The sequence below is a fragment of the Arvicola amphibius genome, chromosome 8 (assembly GCF_903992535.2).
Source record: "Arvicola amphibius chromosome 8, mArvAmp1.2, whole genome shotgun sequence".
In the NCBI taxonomy this organism is placed as follows: Eukaryota; Metazoa; Chordata; class Mammalia; order Rodentia; family Cricetidae; genus Arvicola; species Arvicola amphibius.
The window spans coordinates 64562894-64585055 of record NC_052054.1 but is presented as its reverse complement, the minus strand read 5'-3'; the positions used below and the strand labels follow the sequence as shown (position 1 = coordinate 64585055).

Below are 22162 nucleotides of genomic sequence, written 5' to 3'. Positions count from 1 at the left end.
AGGTTTGGATAAATTGTACCTTAATTTTCATTAATTTCTAGGAAGTCTTTAATTTCTTTATTTCTTCCTTGACTGAGGAGTGATTCAATTGGGCACTGTTCAGTTTCCATGAGTTTGTAGGCTTTCTGCAATTAGTGTTGTTGTTGAATTCTAACATTAAACCATGATGATTCAATAAGATACAGGTGATTATTTCAATTTTTTTTTATTTGTTGAGCTTTGCTTTGCTACTGAGTATGTAGTCAATTTTAGAAAAGGTTCTATGAGGTGCTGAGAAGGTATATTCTTTCATTTTGGGGTAAGAATGTTCTACAGGTGTCCATTATGTCCATTTGAGTCATGACATCTGTTACTTCTTTCATTTCTATGTTAAGTGTGACAGACCTGCCATTGGGGAGAGTGGCGGGTTGAAGTCTCCCACTATTAGTGTGTGGTGTTTGAAGTGCAATTTATGCTTTAGCAATATTTCTTTTACATATGTGGATGCTCTTGTATTTGGGACATAGATGTTCAGGATTGAGACTTCACCTTGATGGATTTTTCCTCTAATGAGTAAAAAGTGTCCTTCTCCATCTCTTCTGCTTGCTGTTAGTTTGGTCTATTCTGTGAGATATTAGTAGAGCTACACCACTTATTTCTTAGGTTCACTTGATTGAAAAATCTTTCTCCAACCCTTTATTCTGAGGTAATGAGGTTGAGGCTTTTTTCTTGTATACATCAAAAGGATGGATCCTGCTTTTATTTCCATTCTGCTAGCCTGTGTCTTTTTATATGTGAATTGACCCCATGTAGTAGGAGTCTGCTTGTTTATATCCCAGCTGCCCAGACCCGAAATAATCACACAGAAACTATATAAATTACAACACTACTTGGCCAATGATTCAGGCATATCACTAGCTATCTCTTATATCATAAACTAACCTATGTTTATTAACACATATATCGGCATATGGTTGTGGCTTACTGTTAAGGATCTTGCATCTGTCTCCTTTGGCAGCTACATGGTGTCTCCATGACTCTGCCCACTTTCTCTCTATATCTCTCCCATCCTGCCTATATTCTGCCCCTCTACAGGCCAAAGCAGTTTCTTTATTAACCAACGGTAATTATACATATTAACAGCATACAGAGGGGAATCCCACATCATCTCCCCCTTTCTGTCTAAATAAAAAGGAATGTTTTAACTTTAGCTTATTAAAATTACACATAAGAAACAGTTCAAGCAAGAATTATGGTTACAATATTCTGTCCTTTTACATTTGGGAAATTAAGAAAAATATTCTCTATTTATCCTATCTTTATGAATTTAAATTCATTGATTTTTATAACTAAGGAACATTATAACTTTTGTCTTCAACTCCATCAAAGACTTCAGAAGGCTATATTACCTAAGTAGAGAAGAAGTGCATTATAAGCAACTTCCAAAGTGCTAGAATTGACAGAGACATCTTGCTACCTGGACAGTCACCCAAAGTTTTTCTGTAATTTTGGGGCATCCATCTTTAGACTTCAGGCCCATAATATCTGGCTAAATTTTCCATGAAACAGAAAATTTGAAGATGTTTTGCTTTGTTATGGCAAGGTTTATCAGATGCTTTCTTTTGTGTCCTGCAAAATGTTTTGCAGGTCTTTCATGCAGATGAACTTTGAAGGATTGTCTCATCTTTAGGCAAGTTCAACAGTCATTTTTCTGTGTGTCTCGCATGTCCAGTTCACATAGCATACCATCAAGCAGTCCAGGCAAGAGCATTTTCTTGTCCAAATGGCTAAAAAAAACTCCATAAAGAGCCTCTTTGATGCCCATTATCCTCTTGAACTAGATTAGAGCTGCCAGAAGCAGATGTGTCTCATTGTCATATAAAGTCATAAGTTCTTAAAACATTGTAAATGCCATATTCTGTACATCTTTGAAAGGTTTGAAGAATACCTATCCACCTTAAATATATCTCTGTGCATCTATAAAACCTAATTAACTTGATTAAACACTTGACTATTATAGATGACTATCTACTAACCTGTATTTCTTAATTATAAATTACATTTTAAAATGAGCTGTACAAACACAATTAATTGAGGGCAGATATATCTATCTATCTATATCTATATATATCTATATATATATCTTAAATTTATATCAATAAACCAAGATATACAGCAATGCAATGTACTCATCTTTAAGGCATATCCCCCTTTAAACATAAACAAACATTTATAAACAATAATTGAGGAAATTTGGGCATTGTTCTCTAGACTACCACCTGATGATTGGGTGCACTGTTAATAGGTCTTTTATGGGGTATCCTGTATGATTGGTCCATCTCAGCCTGCATTCCTGAAGCTGTCATGGATGTTGGACCATCTGGGCCATTGCTTCAGTAGGTCTTGTATGATCAAACCGTATTAGCCAGTAAGGAGTCCACAGCTTTCTCTCCTCTATGGAAACAAAAGCAGAACCTCTTTTCCAAAGTAACATAGCCTTATGTTCAAATTTTGAAGTCAAGATACCTTTTAAATATATATGTTGGTTTAGCTTAGCAGCCTGTACATCTGTCTGTACTTAGCTCATCCACAGTAAAAAAAAACTGAAAGAAAACACAACAAAGTACATATTCCAAACTGTGTATTTTCCATCTTTATATGGCCTACTTTTCTGTCTCTTTAAAGACATTATTTTTTAAAACCATTTACTTTTTTAAAAAATAACTATATTCTTTTTTCTTCTCTCTCCCAAGTCTATGTACATTTATCTAACACACTAACCCATTCAGAGGAATTTTTCCTTCTGAATCTGTCTTTTTTGTGCAAATCCGTAATATTTGCAATCATTTTTTTGATCAGAAAACCAGGAATACTTCTCTTGTAATTGCCAAGCAGGCATGGCTAGGACTAAGGCTGTTTTGCCTCTTGCCTTTGCCCAGTCTAACATTGTGGAGGTATGTAGCAATCTGCTCAAACACCCATTCAAATGCTCCATGGATGCATCTCCCAATAGAACCAGAGGTTTTTGTGTCAGCAAACCAGGGAATGCTCCCCTAAATAACCCATGTAGTCTTTGCTGCCAATGCTGAGTCAGGAAGACCTCTTTTAAAGGAGCCATTGGAGCCCATGCATGCTGCGAGCAAATGCAGCCCATCTGAAACAAAATGCCAATACCAAGATGCTTTGCTAAACTCTGTTCTTTTGTGTCTAGAATTCCTTTCCAACCTCTCCCTGGTTTTATGTGAATGTAGTTGTCCCACATTGTTGTGCCATTTTGTAGTAGGGTCCTGGTCAATTATTTCCTGGCTGCTCAGACCTGAAATAATCACACAGAAACTATATTAATTACAACACTCCTTGACCAATGATTCGGGCATATTCCTAGCTAACTCTTACATCTTAAATTAACCCATTTCTATTAATTTATGTATCAGCATGTGGTTGTGGCTTACTGTTAAGGATCTAGTGTCTTTCTCCTTCAGCAACTACATGGCGCCTTTCTGACTCCACCTATTTTCTCTCTTTCTCTCTTCTAGCCTGGCTATATTCTGCCCTGCTATAGGCCAAAGTAACATCTTTATTAACCAATGGTAATAAAACATATTCACAGCATACAGAGGAGAATCCCACACCATGTCCACTGATATTAAGAGATACTAATGAACAGTAATTGTTAATTCCTGTTATTTTTTGGTGTTAGTGTTTGTATATTTACCTTCTTTGGGGTTTGCTGGTGTGAGATTATTTGTTGCCTGTGCTTTTGTGGGTGCAGTTAGCTTCCTTGGGTTGAAGTTTTCCTTCTAGTACTTTCTGTAGGGCTGGATTTGTGAATGGATATTGTTTAAATCTAGTTTTGTCATGGGATATCTTGCTTTCTCCATCTATGGATTAAAAGCTTTGCTGAGTATAGTAATCTGGGGGCTGCTTTGGTGGTCTCTCAGTGTCTTGTCTGCAGCACATCTGCCCAGGACCTTCTGGCTTTAGGAGTTTTCATTAAGAAGTCAGGTGTAATTCTGATATGCCTGCCTTTATATGTTACTTGGTCTTTTTCCTTTGCATATCTTAATATTCTTTCTTTATTCTGTATGCTTTGTGTTTGCTTATAAGTATATTTTCATATTTAATCATATATTTCCTGGTTCCTCATGGGGCTAATTCAAAACTGCTCTTTGAATATCAGGCCCAGGAGCAAATTCCACTGTCTTGAATAGGGAAGTGCTAGAATATGGGAGTTAAAAATCATGGGTGAATTTAAATTACCACAATAACATGTTTGTAAACAAGAGATAATGCAAATGCTCTACCAGGTTATTCTTCTGTGACTATGCTTGCAACCATAAGATAAATGAAAAGAATCCTGATAAACACCAGTTCATATGATCTAAACTTTACAGACATGTGAAGATATACAGAACAGAATTTGAGAGCCAGTGTCCTGCACAGAGGTAGAAATACAAGTCAAGCTTCTGGTTAGATTCCCAATGAATGTTTCCCAACATTGCAGTGCCACTGTGTAGCAGTTTCCTCTACTGCATTGTTGATAAGTATCCCAGGTGCCAAGCAGTATGTCCTGCAGCTGAGGGGAGTTTTCTCTGTCCCTATAAGACATGGAAATTCCATCTGTGTCTTCTATTTGGTTCTGAACAATGTAGCTCCTACAGGTACCTTGGGAATGCTGGGTTTTCCAGACCATAATCTCATGGCTGAGGTATCATGGCTCCTGTAATGTAGATCTCACCATGCACTTGCACAAATGCTGATGAGCTTTCTAAGCCTACACAACCTTTGCTTCATTTCCCCATCATTCCTCTGATCAGGTGATTTCTCAGCCACACTGATACCCATTTGTCCTACTCTATCCAGGCTACCTTTGGCACAGCTCCAGCTATCGGGCTGCCCTGACCTGTTCTAGCCAGTCTCCCTACATGTTGCTATCATACACCAGAACTGTGTTTATAAATGTTGTATGAGGGATACAAAGGGAGAAATTTTCATTGTGCCCAAGTTTACAATTTACCACTGGAAATCTGTGATAAATTAGGTAGGATAATCATCTAATGTCACCAGAGAAGCCTCAATCCATGGAACAGTAAAAATTGGCATCCTAGGATACTGCCCAGTTGGTTGCATTCTCCAGATTGTGAAGGGCCAGTCCAGAAGCCTTAAGTTTCCACTGTTCCCAGTTTCAAATTAATCAGCCCATATACAGAAGCAATATGTAGCAATGAGGGCAGTCTTGCTTGTTGAGGTTAATGTCCTGCTCTGTACCCCACAGCCGGCAAGCCCCAAAGAAAATCATACAGAGGACTCCATAAGATTATAAACTGATTGGCCCATTAGCTCAGGCTACTTATTAGCTCTTGTAACTATTAACCCATTATTCTGATCTATATTAGCCATGTGGCTCAGTACCTTTCACAGCGGGGCAGATCACATGTTGCTTCTTCGGAGTCTAGGCAGTAGTCAGGGGAATTTCTTCCTCCTTTTCAGCATTCTCCTGTTCTCCTCGCCCTGCCTCTACTTCTTGTCTGGTTGACCCGCCTATACTTCCTGCCTGACCAATTAGTGTTTTATTAAAATACATGATTGACAGAATACAGACAATTCTCCAGCACCAGCAATTGATACAAATTATCACATTGTCATTTTCCAACAAGAGCCTGAATTTATTTATTTATTTATTTATTTATTTTTGGTTTTTCAAGACAGGGTTTCTCTGCAGCTTTTTTAGAGCCTGTCCTGGACCTAGCTCTTGTAGACCAGGCTGGCCTCGAACTCACAGAGATCCGCCTGCCTCTGCCTCCCGAGTGCTGGGATTAAAGGCGTGCGCCACCACTGCCCGGCTGAGCCTGAATTTATTAAAGGTAGTACTAACCATTTGAGCTCATGTTTCAACAAACAGCAATACTGAGAACACCAAATGTTCTTAAACAATATTTCCCCATTAGTTGAATATAACAATCCTTTTGTACTAAAACCCATGAAACATTTATGCAGTGGTATTGTTTTGTGCATTGTAACATGCCGCCTTTTCTAAGGTCTAATATTTTTGAGTCTTACTGTTTTCAGTATCAATACTCTAATATAGTACTTTGGAATTGGGCTAAATATTTCACCATATTTTTTCAGTACTTCAAAATGATCTTCCAGCATACCCTTGGGAATTTCTAAGCTGAATATGAGCATGTACACCTTCTCTTGTTCATAGGTATCTTTTTGAAGCTCTGTAGACTCTTAATATTTATATGGATGGATTCATACATGAAATTAAGCTTAATATGTCTTTTTATTATTTTTCAAGACAGGGTTTCTTTGTATTAAAGTCCTAGCTGTCATGGAACTTGCTTTGTAGACAAGGCTGGCCTTGAACTCATGGAGATCTGCCTGCCTCTGCCTCCCAAGTGCTGGATTAAAGGTATATGCCATCACTGCCTGCTGAATATGTTTTTATTAAAGTATTTTCTTGAGTTTTATTTAATGCTGAATTTTCTGATATGTCTACAATATTAGCATCATGTAAAGGATTTAAGAAAAGGAATTTGATTCATTTGTTTAGACTTGTAGAGTGGTATTTTTAAGGTACAACAGGACACAAGGCTAGCACAATGGTGTTCAGTATTTACCCATGGGCAGCAGTGCTCTGAGGGTCACTGGAGCTTGACAGAATCATGGAGTCTAAGCATGATTTCAGAGTCATGCACAGACACCGCCCTGTTTGGGTGATGTCTGTCAATAACACAGGTTTGTACATATATTTTCATGTGTTCCACTGCAGACCTCTCACTCTCTTCCATGAATGCAGGGGAGAATGGCCTTCTTTCTTAGCCTCCCTAATCTACATTCTGTCTGTGTTGAGCCCTTTCAATGGAACCATGTAGTAAGCCTGAAGCTTACTACTTGAGTAGTAAGCTTTCCTTCTTTAGTAGACTCAAATACTTTCTCTCTAACATTAATTTTCTGGCATACAAGTTTGGAGGAACAATTAATACATTCAGCAAATGTTGTATTAACTGACTGGGGAGAGACAAATTCATATGAACCCAATCAGTCAAAATGGGAACTGACCACAGAACCAAGTGTGCTTTCAACTGAAATCCATCTTGTTGAACCAATGGATTTTACTGGGTTATTTACTTATATAAATACAGGACTGGAGTTGGTTACACGAGTAAAGTTTACTCAAAGATAGTTGCCATCACAAAACTCCAAGGCAGCATGAAATATAGCTTTTGAAAGCTGGATACCCACAGCATACTACACACCTACAGGCATATCTACATGTTAAAGGGCACTGTATCTTACTGGCTCAACTCATCAAAGCCTCTTCGAAGCAGCAAGACTGATATAAGTTTCTTCAATGGAATTAAGCATAGTGAACCCTGTCAGTTTCAGAAACTTCTTGAAGCAATTGTGAATGGTTTATTTCCTGTCTTAATCAGCTTTCCTACTGGATGGAATGCTTCAGTCTCCAGATACAACAGCACATTCTACAGACTTCCCCATTTTGTCTTCAGTATGAAGCATTTGTGGTTGAAAAAGTAAAATGTTTTTTAAAAAAGTTTCCTACAATGTGACACATTCAGAATTTTTCCTCAATATAAAGTCTTGATTTTTTTCTAAGATTTTGAACATGACTTAAAAGCTTCCACAAGTTTCTCATGTTCATACTGATTCTCTTTTGTGGACCCTGCATTGGTCCATAAGGACAGAGCTTGAATAAATTATAGGCCAAATTATTTAATATGGAAACTTTGGATTCCAGTTTGAATTTTCTGATGTTTTCTTACAGGTGGGAAAAAACTTTGCTATATACACTGCACTTATAAGGTTCTCTCTTGTATGAATTCTTTGATGAGTTCTAAGCCTGGCTTCTTGGATAAAGGATTAGTCACATTCAATGCACTGGTAAGGTTTCTTCTAGTATGAATTTTCTCATGTTTTCTAAGAACTGAGCCAATGGCAAAGGATTTCTCACATCTACTACATTTGTAAGGTTTCTCTCCTGTATGAATTCTTTGATGAGTTATAAGATTGCCTTTCTGGATGAAGCATTTGTCACATTCACTACAATTGTAAGGTTTCTCTCCTGTATGAATTTTCTGATGTATTCTAAGTTTGGCTTTCTGGATAAAGTATTTGTCACATTCGCTACATTTGTAAGGTTTCTCTCCAGTATGAATTTTCTGATGTATTCTAAGATATGAGTCAGTGTTAAAGTACTTCCCACATTCATTACAATGGTAAGGTTTCTCTCCTGTATGAATTCTCTGATGTCGTCTAAGGTTGGTTTTCTGGACAAAATATTTGTCACATTCACTGCATTTGTAAGGTCTCTCTCCTGTATGAATTCTCTGATGTCTTCTAAGACCTGAGCCAGTGGTAAAGGATTTTCCACATTCACATTTGTAAGGTTTCTCTCCTGTATGGACTTTCTGATGAGTTCTAAGATCAGCTTTCCAGATAAAGGATTTCCCACATTCACTGCATTTGTGAGGTTTCTCTCCAGTATGAATTTTCTGATGATTTCTAAGATCTGAGACAATTGTGAAGGATTTCCCACATTCGCTACATTTATAAGGTTTCTCTCCAGTATGAACTGTTTGATGTCTTCTAAGACCAGAGCCAACAGTAAAGGATTTCTCACATTCACTACATTTGAAAGGTTTCTCTCCTGTATGAATTATCTGATGTGTTCTAAGGTTGACTTTCTGGATAAAACATTTGTCACATTCATTGCATTTGTAAGGTTTCTCTCCTGTATGAATTCTTTGATGTAGTCTAAGAGATGTGCGGAAGGTAAAGGATTTGCCACATTCACTGCATTTGTAAATTTTCTCTCCTGTATGAATTCTCTGATGTTTTCTAAGACCTGAGGAGGTAGAAAGGGATTTGCCACATTCATTACATCTGTAAAGTTTCTCTCCACTGTGGGTTCTGCAATGGTATTCAAGGTGTGACAATGTATAGAATGACTTACTACATTGTTTACATTTATAAGGCCTCTCTCTCCCACGAATTTTCTGATGTTTTCTAAGACCAGAGCAACAGATAAAGGATTTTCTACAATTTTTACATTTGTAAGTCTCCTCTTCAGTGTGGATTCTGCAACGTCTTTTAAAACCTGATGAATTATAAAAGCACTTGCCACATTCTGTACATTTGTAGGGTTTTTCTCCATGATGGATATTGTAATGTACTTTGCGGTGTGACAAATTCAGAAAGGACTTATCACATTCTATAAATTTATAGGGCTTCTCTCCAGGATGAGTTCTCTGATGTTTACTGAGTCTCAAATAGGTCCGGAAGCACTTTCCACATTTCCTGCACTGGTATGCTTTCTTTCCACTATGGATTTGTTCAATTGTATGCTCATGTTTAGAGTCAAAAAATTCATCACATTCTGTATTTTTGTGTTCTTTCTTTCTAGTATCGATCCGTTGATATTGAGTAATTGTGGAACACAAACTTAAACACTTCTTGTAATCTTTATATTTGTATTGTTCTTCTACGGTGCTCCTACTTTCATGTCTCTTTAGGTTTGATAACTCAGTAGAAGTATCCCCGTGACTACCATTTCCATAATTCTTGCAGCTTTCTGTAGTATCACTTGTGTCAGAAGTTATACATTGGGAGGATTTATGAACCATTTTGCCAGGATCATACCATTTGTGAGACTTCTCTTGAATATACATATGCTGATGAACAGCATGCTTTGAGTCTTGATCCAAGACATTCTCATATTTACCACATATACAATGGTTCTCTGAAAATTAGCACAATTAGGGATAATAAGGACTTATTCTTGGTTAAACAGATTCAATAACTGATGCATCCTTAAGTTCTTTAAGACAAATAAATTAGCAAATCTTAGGAACAGAACTCTTACTCGAGGCCTTTTGTGTTTTACTATCATTAAATGGATGCTCAGAAGGATCTTTACTCTGATCTCCAATCAAACCACAAGGACCACATTTTTACCTAATCTTCATACTTTTCAGAAGGCTGAACAAATAGGTGATGGAGCAAAAATGTACTTTGAGAAAGGAGCTCTTAATGATCATATGGAGAGTGCTTCTCTTTTTTCCTTGCTTATATTTTTGAGAGAGTCACACGGTGTGGCCTTCATTAGCTGTGTAACACAGGCTGGCCTGGAACTCACCAGATTCACTTGCTTCAGCCTCCCTAGTGACAGGATTAAAATCATGCTGTGCCAGGACTAGAGACCATATCTCAGAAAAAGTAAAAAATAAACAACAATATGCACACTGCTAATATTTCTTTCTCTATTTTAAAGTCTCTTCATCTTTTAAAAATTAGAAATAGGTAAATAGCTTAATCCAACAGTAAAAATAAAATGCATGTCCTTACTTCAAATATCCAATTTCTTTGAAATTCTTTGAAATTCAAATATTTAATCCTCAAGTAAGGATTAAAAACTAAATAAGGGGGTTAGTGAGATTGCACAGTATATAGCATTGGGTGCTCTAGTAGGGAACACTGAAAACATAAAGTTATGGCTATTATTATCAGAATTTCCCTTATTTATGCCAGTCTCTAGATAGATTAGAGAGTTTACATACTTGCAATGTAGATAAATACAAAGGAAAAGTCAGAAATTCTACAAGAAAAGTATTCTTACCTACAAAAACTAGATTGCTATAATTCTCCCGCATTACATCCATGTAGAGAGCCCTTTGAGAAGAATCTAGACAATCCCATTCCTCCTGAGAGAAGTCCACAGCCACATTTCTGAATGTCAACAGACCCTGTAATGGGAAGTTACCCAATTACTGTGTGCTTGTGGGCAAAATGCTTTCCTAGGTAAAATAGATCCAGGGAATTAGAGATACTTCCATGATATAGATGAGGCATAATATTATTCAAAAACAAAAGTTTTCTAACAATGCCACAGAGATGGTTCAGAAGTGGCTCATCTGGAGAACCCAAGTTTGGTTCCCAGCACACACAAAACACTACTTAATAGATTATAACTCCAACTCAATCAGATCCAGTGTTGTCTTCTGAACTCTACAGGACAGAAAACAAATACTATTCATGTAAATATTGTGGCAAATATATCCACATATATAAAATAAAAGTGAAAGTTAATTTTAGTAGAATATTCATAATTGATATAGTATTTTCTGTCTTTATGAGAACTGGATAGCATAATAGACTCACAATCAGCAAACTGTGAGGCATTGTAAAATGCACCGTTGAGGTCTAAGTGCAGGATGTACCTTTATGAAGGTATATGGATATCAAAAAGGATCACATTGCTGCATTATATATGAAAACATATGAGCAAAACTGCTTCCAAATTCTACAACCGCCGATTTTGTTCAAATATGGACACTGTAACAATCCTGTCTGCAGATGGGCTTCACCTGACTCTCTTCTAACATGACCAGTTGAAATTCTGAAGTCTAGATACAATGCTGCATCCTTTTTACAGCAAAGAGGCAGAATATGGAATGCAGAATACATGGATGGATTAAAAGTCAGAGTGTTTTCTTTAAACAGTAAAGAGGGTAGCATTAGTATAGACATCCAACATTCCAAATAACACATTGACTCAAACACTTTGTGCAGTTATTATAATTAGAATATTTTCATAAGCATCAAGTAATAGAAAAATCAGCATTAACATTAATATTATCTACATTTTTCTAAAAGTCAACAAAACTAATACTGACGAATTATAATTTCACAAATTCCATATAGGGGTACACTACACAATAGTTTGAAAAATGTATAAATTCATGTATGATGTGACAATGCATTCAGATGAAGTAGATTTTCTGTGATCAACATGATTGCTTTAAGTTGTGTGAGAATGATGCTAACTCTATCAGTTTTGAAAATATTATTGCTCAGGATATTGTCTCAATTGAAAATTTGAATCTTGCAAATTCAACTCTTTTTCTTTTCTTTTCTTTCTTTCTTTCTTTTTTTAAATGTAAGAAATGGAAACCTGTCCATTGCAACCTCTTTACAGAATCTCTGCCTATGTAGCTTCAGGGAATGGAAACATAAAGGGGAAGGGGAAGAGCCTTCCTCTGCCCAAAGAAGAAAGCAAAGTCATTAAGAAGGACATTTGTTTATGTTTAAAAATTGATGGCTTCTGCACAGCACCCAGTCAATAACTCTGGAAAATTCTTATTAATATAGTCTCCATGATGCAATATAGAGGTGAGAGCAGGACTGCTTACACCTTGCCTGAAAACTAAAAGACAAAACACCGATCTGTCTATTGAGAACTTCACACTGAGCAGCACCTCTCTTGAGACAAGAAAACTTTCAGGTGTCAACATTCCCATCATCACTGTGTGATAGCAAACAGCAAAGAAAAAAAACCTACTATACTGCAATCTGCATCTCCTCTCAGACACATCAGTTTTCCAGCAAGAACAAGCCATATACTGTTTCCACCATCTCCACTCTCTAGTGTGTTGCAATATTTACTACTAGGACTCAATACTCTGAGTCTCATTATTTCCACTTTTCATAAATAGCTCATTGATGTAAGCCAAAAGTTCCATGTATTTCTAGGGCTATTTTCATAAGATGGTTCTAGAAACCTTATTATCCCTGCAATGCAAATCATGTGGCACATGAGACCTTCATTCCTCACTAAAGGACCCAAGTCCATCCTCTGTAGGAACTTGACATCAATATATTTCTTTGATCATCATTCATAATGAATCTTTCAGAATTGTGGGTTTTAAGTGCATGGAAAATATATGTCTTCACAGGAATAATCAAGGGAGGACACAAAGGAACAGAGCTGAGCAATGTAGTTGACAAAATTTAAAGGTTTAATCTTATCAGATAAGAAAAAGAAAAAAAATGATAGGAAATAAACACTTTAGATTGCTTCTCTAGAGGTAGGGAATTAACGGCTTGCATGGTTTAGATAATTTTTTTTTCAAAGTAGTATGGACATGATACTGACCTGTGGAGCATTTATTGGAGAAGCAGCCATTTGCCCTGTTGCTCTTCTCTGAGTTTCTGTCTTAGGACCAAAGACTGGAACTCTTCTTGACATTTTACATGAAGATGTCAAAAAAAGCTAAAATTAATATAATCCTGCTACAGACAATGCTAAACCATATAACAAACCCCCAAACAAAAATGATAGCAGCAATACTGTTGACATTTCTATAGACAAGAGAGCATGGGAAGATATATTTAGAGTGATGAAAGAAAATAGCTATGGACATTATCAATGCACCCAGAAACGTAGACTCTGAAAATTCATGAAGAAGGAAGTGCATTTGATGGACGTTATGAAATAACACATGTCATCTACTCAAGCAGTACTAAAGATCATAATTGGAGGTAAACTATACATAGAAAAATCTGAGAGAAATTATCCATGAGAAAACAGGAAATAAGGATATTTTATATAAAGAATATATCAATAGAGGAAGAGCTGGGAGTAACACACCATGCCCAACTCATGCGAACTGCTATTCCTAACAGGAGGGAAGAAAATGCTACCAATAATTTTGCCAACGGAATATTTTTAAAAAATCATATAAGGGTTAGGGCAGTGGTGGTGCATACCTTTAATCCCAGCACTCAGGAGGCTGAGGCAGGTAGATATTTGAAAGTTCAAGGCCAGCTGAGTCTGCCAGAGTGAGTTCCAGGACAGGCTTCAAAGCTACACAGAGAAATCCTGTCTCAAAACCACAAACAAACAAATCATATAAGGAATAAAATCCCCGTGATATGAAAATGTCATTAGAAATGGAAATGTCTACAACATTGAATGTTCAATGAGTTTGTGATGAACTCCTAAAGGAGCTAGGAAGAAATGGAACACAGTTCAAAACAGTAAGAGCATGTGTATCACATGTCGATCAAAAGTACAGTACAGCAGAAAAATAAATAGCATTAGCATAAAAACTGTAAAGAGGAGAAAGATGCATGCATTCTCCAGGCTCATTTACTGCAGGGACATACGAGTGAGCTAGAAAAGTCTGAGTAAGTCAAAAGATAACAAGGAAATACAGGTAGGAAAAAAAGCAACCAAACTCCACTGTAGTGATGATACAGACACACACACAACTCCCCACAGATGCCATGGGAAACTCTTAGACTTGACAAGTATTTTAGCTATTATCGAAAAAATACAAAACTAATACACAAAATGACTAGTTTTCCTACAAGTCTATAATGACAATTTGAGCCATTCAAGTTGCTTCAGGAAGGTCTAGGAATAAGCCAAAATAATGACTTTACCTCTCTGAGGAAATTTTTAAGGCACCCAGAAATGAAAATGAAAAGTACACAAGGCAATGGACTGCCACACACACTGATCGACAAATGGCATGGTGGAAGTGATTACGTTACTAACGGCAACCAGCAGAATCGATGCAATTCCCACCAGCAAAACACTGACATTTTCCACAAAAGCAGATATGGAAACAGTCACATGGTCATGGTAAAACCACAAATATCAATGAAAGGAGTGCAGTTCTTAGAGAAGATAAGAAACACTTTCTTTAAATAGAAATTAGCTGTTCGGGAAACTCAGCCTCTTGCCCAAGAATTGACAACCATAAGTGAGAGAGTGGAATTAACATGGGTTCTTCTCATTCCTTTGCAACAAAGCATTTTGTAAAGTTATTGAAATGTTTGTTAAGATCCAGAAAAACAAAATATTCAGAACTACAGCTCTGCAACTTTGTAAGCATAGGAACTAGAGTAAAGAGAGTCCCTGAAAGGGGGAGGGAAAAATCCCTGTCAATTATTAAAACAAAATAAATAAATGAGCATGGGAAAACATTTTCTGCATGACACATCTTGGCTGGGCTGGCCAAATGGGTACCACAGTCACTCGGCCTCCAGGTGAGCCACATATGCTTGGGGCTTGTCGTCTCAAACAAGCAAACTGGAACTCACAGTTCTCCAGCCCCACTGCCTTTTCCAGGGTCTGGGTTTGGCTTAGAGCAGCACAGAATGGCATCTGATACAACACATCAATTGCAAGGAACGGTGAGCGGGGCTCTGCTGTTCCATCATGAGCTAGCTTGGCTGCCCCAGAGCTTAGTTATTTTGTTTGTTTTTTTCCCTAACATTGGAAAAAACTCATTATAGATTAATCAATGGTCCCTTTGTGGGGAGAAATTAAAATAGGGTGAACCTCTAGTACAGGAACAATTGCAACTAGGATGTCAAGCCAATGCTGATTAAATTTCCTGAGGTATTGGTGACCAATTATATGTATGACATTCTCTTCTCTTGTTTGTCTAATCAACATTTAAATGCATGCTTAAATTTCATGATAAATAAACTAAAAGAGCAATATTTAAAATTTTGGGTCATGTCAATTGGGTACACTCTTATAGTCTATCACTACTGAGGATTTAGCTCTGTTCAAGTTGCCTGCTGGAGACTCCTGGTTAAATTCTATAAGAAATGTACCACCGGAAGCAGCATGGATTGCAAGCTTATTAAATAACGTTGCTGCTAAAGCAGTAACTCAGAATTAATCCCTTACTTCCTTATCAATCACTTACCCTTCCTTTGTCTTCATCTCCTGCGGAATTATACAACAACAAGGTATTGTAGAAATTTATTCATGTCATAATTGTAAGCAATAACCTATAACTCTTTATTTATATGAAATTATAAACTTAATAATGATGGAAGGGACAAATGTTAAGGATTTACTAGTAAAGAGCCCAGAGAAATCATTATGCCACTAAATAAAATGCAGGTTGATTGTTTGTTCCACACTGATAATAACTGGCATTAGCATTTTACTTGGGCTCAATAGAAAATCACTATCCAAAAGATCCTTTCAATATTTTTTTGAGATACCCTATGGGTATTGCCTAAAATTACATTAAAAAATCCTATAGAGATTATTTTTGACGCTTTTACAGATGGCTCTTCAAAAGAACAATGAATACATTTTATATAAAATTCTAAATTCTCCAAAAAATATTGTATCCATCCCACTTGCACAGCTAAACAGTCTGGACTTGTTACATTCAATCAAATCTTATTAGATGTTTCCCATCCGCTAATTATTCTAACTGATTCTATTGTTTATTTAAATTTGAATGACAGTTTCTTGGGTGGACTAAGAAAGAATCAGCGTCATCCAGTTATGTTGGATAGATTTAAAACTTCAGTCTGCACATTCTCACCCCAAATGGGTATACTGAAGGCAGATTGAGGCTAACATTAACTGATCTCATACATACATTAGCACATGGAGAGTAGAGAAACACCGAGAACAGAAATCTCTCTGCTGCAGAGAGACTGTGAATGCGGAAAGGGTATAATGAATTGGGATGAGGTCTTTAAGGATGGAGCAGGAAACAGGAAGTCAGAACAGATGGGACATGAGTAGCTTGGGGACAAAAATAGAAAACACTGGTGTAGTGCACTACTTCAGCTGAGCTCCTTTGCCGTAAAAAGGAAAAGCCTTCCCTGCTCTCCTTTCCCATCTCCTGTGCATCCCAGAGATCTTGCCCTTCTAACCTCACTCCCCCTGACTTACTGCTTTATTCCAGACCCCCAAACGAGCAGGCACCCTCTGCTAACTCACAGACTAGGCCTGCCAGAAATTCAGATAGACTGCCTGCAGACCCTCTCTTCCACTTGCTCCCCAGATCCAGTGCCCCTCTCTCTTCTCCAGCTCCACAACAGAACACCTGCTACAGCCTTTCATCCCCCTCTGCCCACTCCTCCTATGGATCCCCCTGACCTCCCCTGCCTAACTCCCCTTCAGACTTGCTGCTATATTCTAGCCCCAACTCCAGCAGACACTGTGTACTAACCCACCAGCCATTCCTGCCAAGAAAGCAGGTGGGCTGCCTATAGATCTCGCTCTTTCCTTCCGTTCCCCTAGATCTAACCTGAGACTCTCATCCCCAGAGCTCCAGCAGACCCTTTGTGGTGACCATGCTTCACTGACTCCCTCCGTTCTCAGCAGATAAAATAAGACTATCCTTGTTGAACACTGTTCTACTCTCTCTTGTGGAAGCCCTCAGGTCCACAACCTAACCACACTGCTAAGTGTCAGCTCCCAAGACCAGAAACACATTTTACCCGGAACCCCAGTAGCCACAACTATCAGGTCTAATGAAAATTCCCTACCAGGCAATACACAACCATCACACTCTCCAAAACTCCACAGAGGAAATAGAAACCAAGGAACAAAACACCTACCCAACAAAGACTATTTCAGAAATCAACCCAATCCCAGATGAGGAGATGGCAGCCTAAAAACACAACAACGGCCAGGGCAAGATGTCTGTGCTGGAGCCCAGTATCCTAGCTACTACAGAAGGCCCTGAATATTCCAGCATGGCTGAAGCACAGGAAAAGACCTTAAAATCAACTGTATGAAGATGCTAGAGGTCCTTCAAGAGGAAATTAATAAACATTTAATTAAAAAACATTTAGGAAAACATAGTGTATGGAAATGTGAGGTCAGCTGCATGATGTGATCTTTACGGCATTCATTGGTCCTTAGTTTGCCTCAAAACTCTAACATTAGTGTTGTGTGATTCAGATAGGATAACCCGGTGCAGACCTTACCCTTCAGGGATCTGAACTTTACTGGGACCCTATTTCTTATCTCCAGTCCACCCTCAACAGACCCATCTTCTGGCCCACCAATCGCTTTGCCCTCCATCCATCACGGGCAATTGGTACGTGATTCCTCTCTGTTAACGTAAATGCTTCCCTGAATCTCTGGTACTCTTGTAGGTAGAGACACCTACCCAACTCTAGACCCTTTCCCTTGTGTTAGGCTTTATTTTGAAGCTAGGTTTTCACCCAGGTGCCAAGTCTCACTGGGCTGTTATCTCTGACCCCTATTGAATGTGCTGATGAATCCACTAAATGCCTTGTATATTCTTCATTTAGTCCTCCCTGACACCCTAGACTTTAGTCTTAGGACCTTCCTCTCTTCCTCACCCATTGGAATGACATCATTCATATCTTCTGCCCCCTTCCTGGAGTGCCTCTTAGAAAACTTCCAACCTCTCCTTTTGGCACCCAACCTGAAGGGCACCAAATTTATTAGCTTTTGCAAGCCAATCTGGCCTCAACATCCCTTAGATAACTAATCAAATGTGGTGGATGAATGGAACCCTAAATCCTAATGTTCTTGCCTAAAGTAATTAGACTAGCCATAGAGGCAATGTATTCAACCTTGGTTATCTATTACAGTATCTATTCTTTAAAAAACTTAGAAGGGAGGAGCTCTTGGGAGTACAAAGGTCATTGTACCAGGTCAGTAGGGAAACCGGGAATATTAACCACATGGGGTTGTTTCCTTAAGGAAGGAAATGGACATTTGTTTTCCACTCAGAAGGCTGGCCATATGTTGTTAATGACCTGGTGACCTTTGTTATCCATAGAGCCAGACCTCACCCATTGACTCCAGAATGTTCATTCCAGACTTTCCTTCCCTAGATCTTTCTCTTTAGCTTTGCTTCTCAGCCAATAGAAGCCATCCTTACAGGAGATGTGTGTCACATGTACTTTATAAACTGTGCTATTGACCTCTACACTGTCTATATGATCTGGATGATCAACAACACGCCAGACTCATCCCTAGTCCCTTAAACTAACATATTTAGCCTATCCTTGAAAAAATGACATGTACTCTGTGTTGAGTTTTGATGTAATTATGCCTCATTCTGCAACACAAAATGTATAATTGTAGAAATATTTTTTCTAAACTGTACTATATTTAAATAGGTTTAGAATAAACCACCTGATGATAGACTCCCTAGAAGTTTGAGCCAGCACCAACTAACTTGGGCTGAACTGAGTTTTCCTTCTTGTCTCTTGTGCTTTATTACCTACCGCACTCAAACTCTGAGCCTTCTCTCCAATGTTCAGGCAGTTCTTAATACAACTCAAGTTGACAAGTGACATATACTGGTACAACTCTGAGATCCTTCAATCTCTGGCTGTTATCAATATCCCCTGTGGAAATCAATTTTTTTGTGTCTTTTTAATTGTTTTTTAATACAGTTTTTTCTCATTTTCCATAGCTATCCCCATTCCTACTCCCTCCCCTCTTCCTGCCTTCCCAACCTCCTCACCCCATCCACTGCTCAGAGTGGGTCAGGCTTTGTGGAAATCAATTTTATAGTTCCATATGAAACTGGAACTGATTGACTAGTCTAGACTCCTAGCTTATTTAATTAACTATGTTATATCTTATGTTACTCCTGTGTCACAAAGTAGGCCTTAATTCTGCATGTCTGGATAATGCTTTTAGTTTACATAATTATGGTGCTTTATAATTAATGAACATTTCCATGATTTCTTATTAAAAAACTTTAAAGCAAGTATGGAACAGCCAATGCCACTTATCACTAACTAATTCCCAACTGATCGTACCTGGTCATGGGGCAGATGCATTGTATGTTTCTTTCCCATAATTTCAAAGGAACTGCTCTACTGTTTTCCATAATATGCTCAAATTTTGCAAGTGAACAACTGCAAACAATAGTCAAGGGAGTGTTCAAAGATCAATATACATAAAAGAACAAATAAATATCTAGAAATAAACTTCAGATATTAATGAATTCCTTGAGGAATTTAAAGGATATTCAATGAGCTAAGCAAGAAGAACACCAAGTAAATGAGGTCAGAAAATTCACAGAATAAAAGGAAAGTTAAGCAATACAAAGACGACAGACTGTAGCTCTTAATGCTACAACATGAGAAAATAGGTGAGAAATCTTCAACTTTGGGGAAGGAAAGAGACATCACTCACTATCTCCACTAGTCCTACCTAGGAGAAACCAGAGGACACATGGAGAATTCAGTATCTTTGAACTAACAAAGGGGGAAGGACCTGATGAGCAGCAATAGAAATGGGATGTGTCCTCTCTCAACAGAAGCTGGTTCTAGGGGATAGTGGAAGTCACAGCAGCAACATGGAATTCAACAGCAGTGGAGAGATGAAAGTAAAATGCAGCAAGATTAAAGCTGCAGTGAGGAGCAGCGCATGCAGTCAATGCTCCTCAGGGAGGAATATGGATGATCTTCAGGATCTTAGAAGCTCAAGGGCAAACCACAGCACTGAAGTTAGTGTGACAGTTAGAATGTCATTTTGTGTTTGTTTTCAGTGGATTTCACTTATGAACAGCATGGAAGAGTTTGTTGTGTATGACTTAGGACATGATTAACATGCAGCACTTAATTCTGAGTCCTGTTTGGCATCATGAATTATTTAGAGTAGGAACATATCCTTTCCACATCATACATGACTCATCAGTGAGGAGGTTTTGAGATCTGGGGCCTGTCATTACACCACTGAATAAAAAAAACTGTGCTGCTTGAAATAATTCACTGTCCTTCCATAGCCAACTTCTCTGTAGATCAGAAGCTGGGGGGGGGGGGGGCAGCATTTTATTGAATTATAAATTCTTCCATGATTAGAGAAGATCCTCTCAAAAGTTACTGCTGTGTTCCTAACTACATCATCAATATGATATACCTTCTTTTGCTACATTACAATGGGCGCAGGATGTTCTCCAGCTCTGGGCTCCATGGGCACAAACAACTACTCACCTATAAGGATCATCCCAACTCTTCTAATGCTGACGTGAGGTGTCAGCTATGGCACCACATATGCAGGATCCATACTTACTCACACTAGCAGTGATACCTCCAAGTTCTTTGTTGTATTGTTATCTGAATCCTTATGCAATACCTCCAGATTTTTTATTTTTATTATTTTTAGCACTAATTTTTTATTAAGAATTTTTAATATAATCTTTTCTCATTTTATATAGCTAACCCCACCAACTAATAATGGGACACTTCAAAACCCCATTCTTATCACTTGACAGGTGAACCAGATAGAAACTTAACATAGAGAGAAAAAGAGAACTAACAGATGTCATGGCTCAAATGGAATTAACAGACATCTATAGAACATTCCATTCAAACAAAAAAGAATATACCTTCTTCTTAGCACTTCAAGGATTCTTCTCTAAAATTGACAACATACTTGGTAACAAAGCAAACCTCAACAGATACAAAAAAAATTGGAATGACCCCCTGTATATTATCGGATAACCATAATTTAAAAGTAGAATTTAACAACCACACTAATTGCAGAGAGCCTATAAACTCATGAAAACTGAACAGTGCTCAATTGAATCACTCCTTGGTCAAGGAAGAAATAAACAAAGAAATTAAAGACTTCCTAGAAATCAACAAAATAGAAGTCACAACATACCCAAACCTATGGGACACTATGAAAGCAGAGTTAAGAGTCATAGCATTGAGTACCTACATAAAGAAAGTGGAGAAATTTCACACTATCAACTTAACAGCACTCCTGAAAGACATAGAACAATAAGAAGCACACTCATCCAGGAGTAGATGACAGGAAATAATCAGAGGGTCGAAATCATTAAAATAGAAACAAAGAAAACAATTCAAAGAATCAATGAAACAGAGAGCTAGTTCTCTGAGAAGATTCACAAGATAAATAAACCCTTATCTATAACAATCAAAAGGCAGAGAGAGAACATTCAAATTAATAAAATCAGAAGTGGAAAGAGGAACATCCCAACAGATACCAAGAAAAATCAGAGAATCATTCAGTCATACTACAAAAACCTGTACTTCACAAAATTGAAAAATGAAAAAGAAATGGATAATTTTCTGGATAGGTGTGACATACCAAAATTAAATGAAGACCAGGTGATAAATTTAAATAGACCTATAACCTGCAAGGAAATAGAAGCAGTCATCAAAAGTCTCCCACACAAAATAAACCCAGGGCCAGATGGTTTCAGTGCAGAATTCTAACAGAACTTTAAAGAAGAGCTGATAGTTATACTCCTCAAAGTATCCCACATAAGAGAAACAGAAGGAACATTACCAAACTCTTTTTATGACATTACAGATACCCTGACACTGAAAACACAGAAAGACTAAACCAAGGAAGAGAATTACAGACCCATCTCCCTCATGAACGTGGATGTGAAAATACTCAAGAAAATACTGGCAAACTATATCCAACACATAAAAAAAATTATTCACCATGATAAAATTGGCTTCATCTCAGAGATGCAGGGATGATTTAACATGTGAAAGTTTATCACTATAATCCACCATAGAAATAAACTAAAAAAAACCATGTGATTATCTCATTAGATGCTGAAAAAGCATCCGACAA

The 22162-nt window shown here is 37.7% G+C and overlaps 1 protein-coding gene across 3 annotated transcripts in view; it reads right to left on the bottom strand.

Annotated features, from left to right (window-relative positions):
• Positions 1-2639: 2639 nt before the first annotated feature.
• The window catches only part of LOC119820522 (zinc finger protein 345-like), a 28315-nt gene continuing 8792 nt past the window's right edge, over positions 2640-22162 (bottom strand). The window contains exons 4-7 of one of the 3 annotated variants that reach the window (XR_006020861.1): positions 12935-13051; positions 10619-10745; positions 5392-9742; positions 2640-3295 (exon numbers count right to left, since the gene is read on the bottom strand). Coding sequence is in view for 2 of the 3 variants with exons in the window: in XM_038338935.2 (XP_038194863.2) it covers positions 7800-9742; positions 10619-10745; positions 12935-13027 (2163 nt within the window). In the remaining variant the exon portion in view is untranslated. Of the gene's footprint in view, positions 3296-3773; positions 9743-10618; positions 10746-12934; positions 13052-22162 lie in introns of those variants that run through there. The other 2 variants (XM_042055508.1, XM_038338935.2) reach the window with 2 other exon arrangements.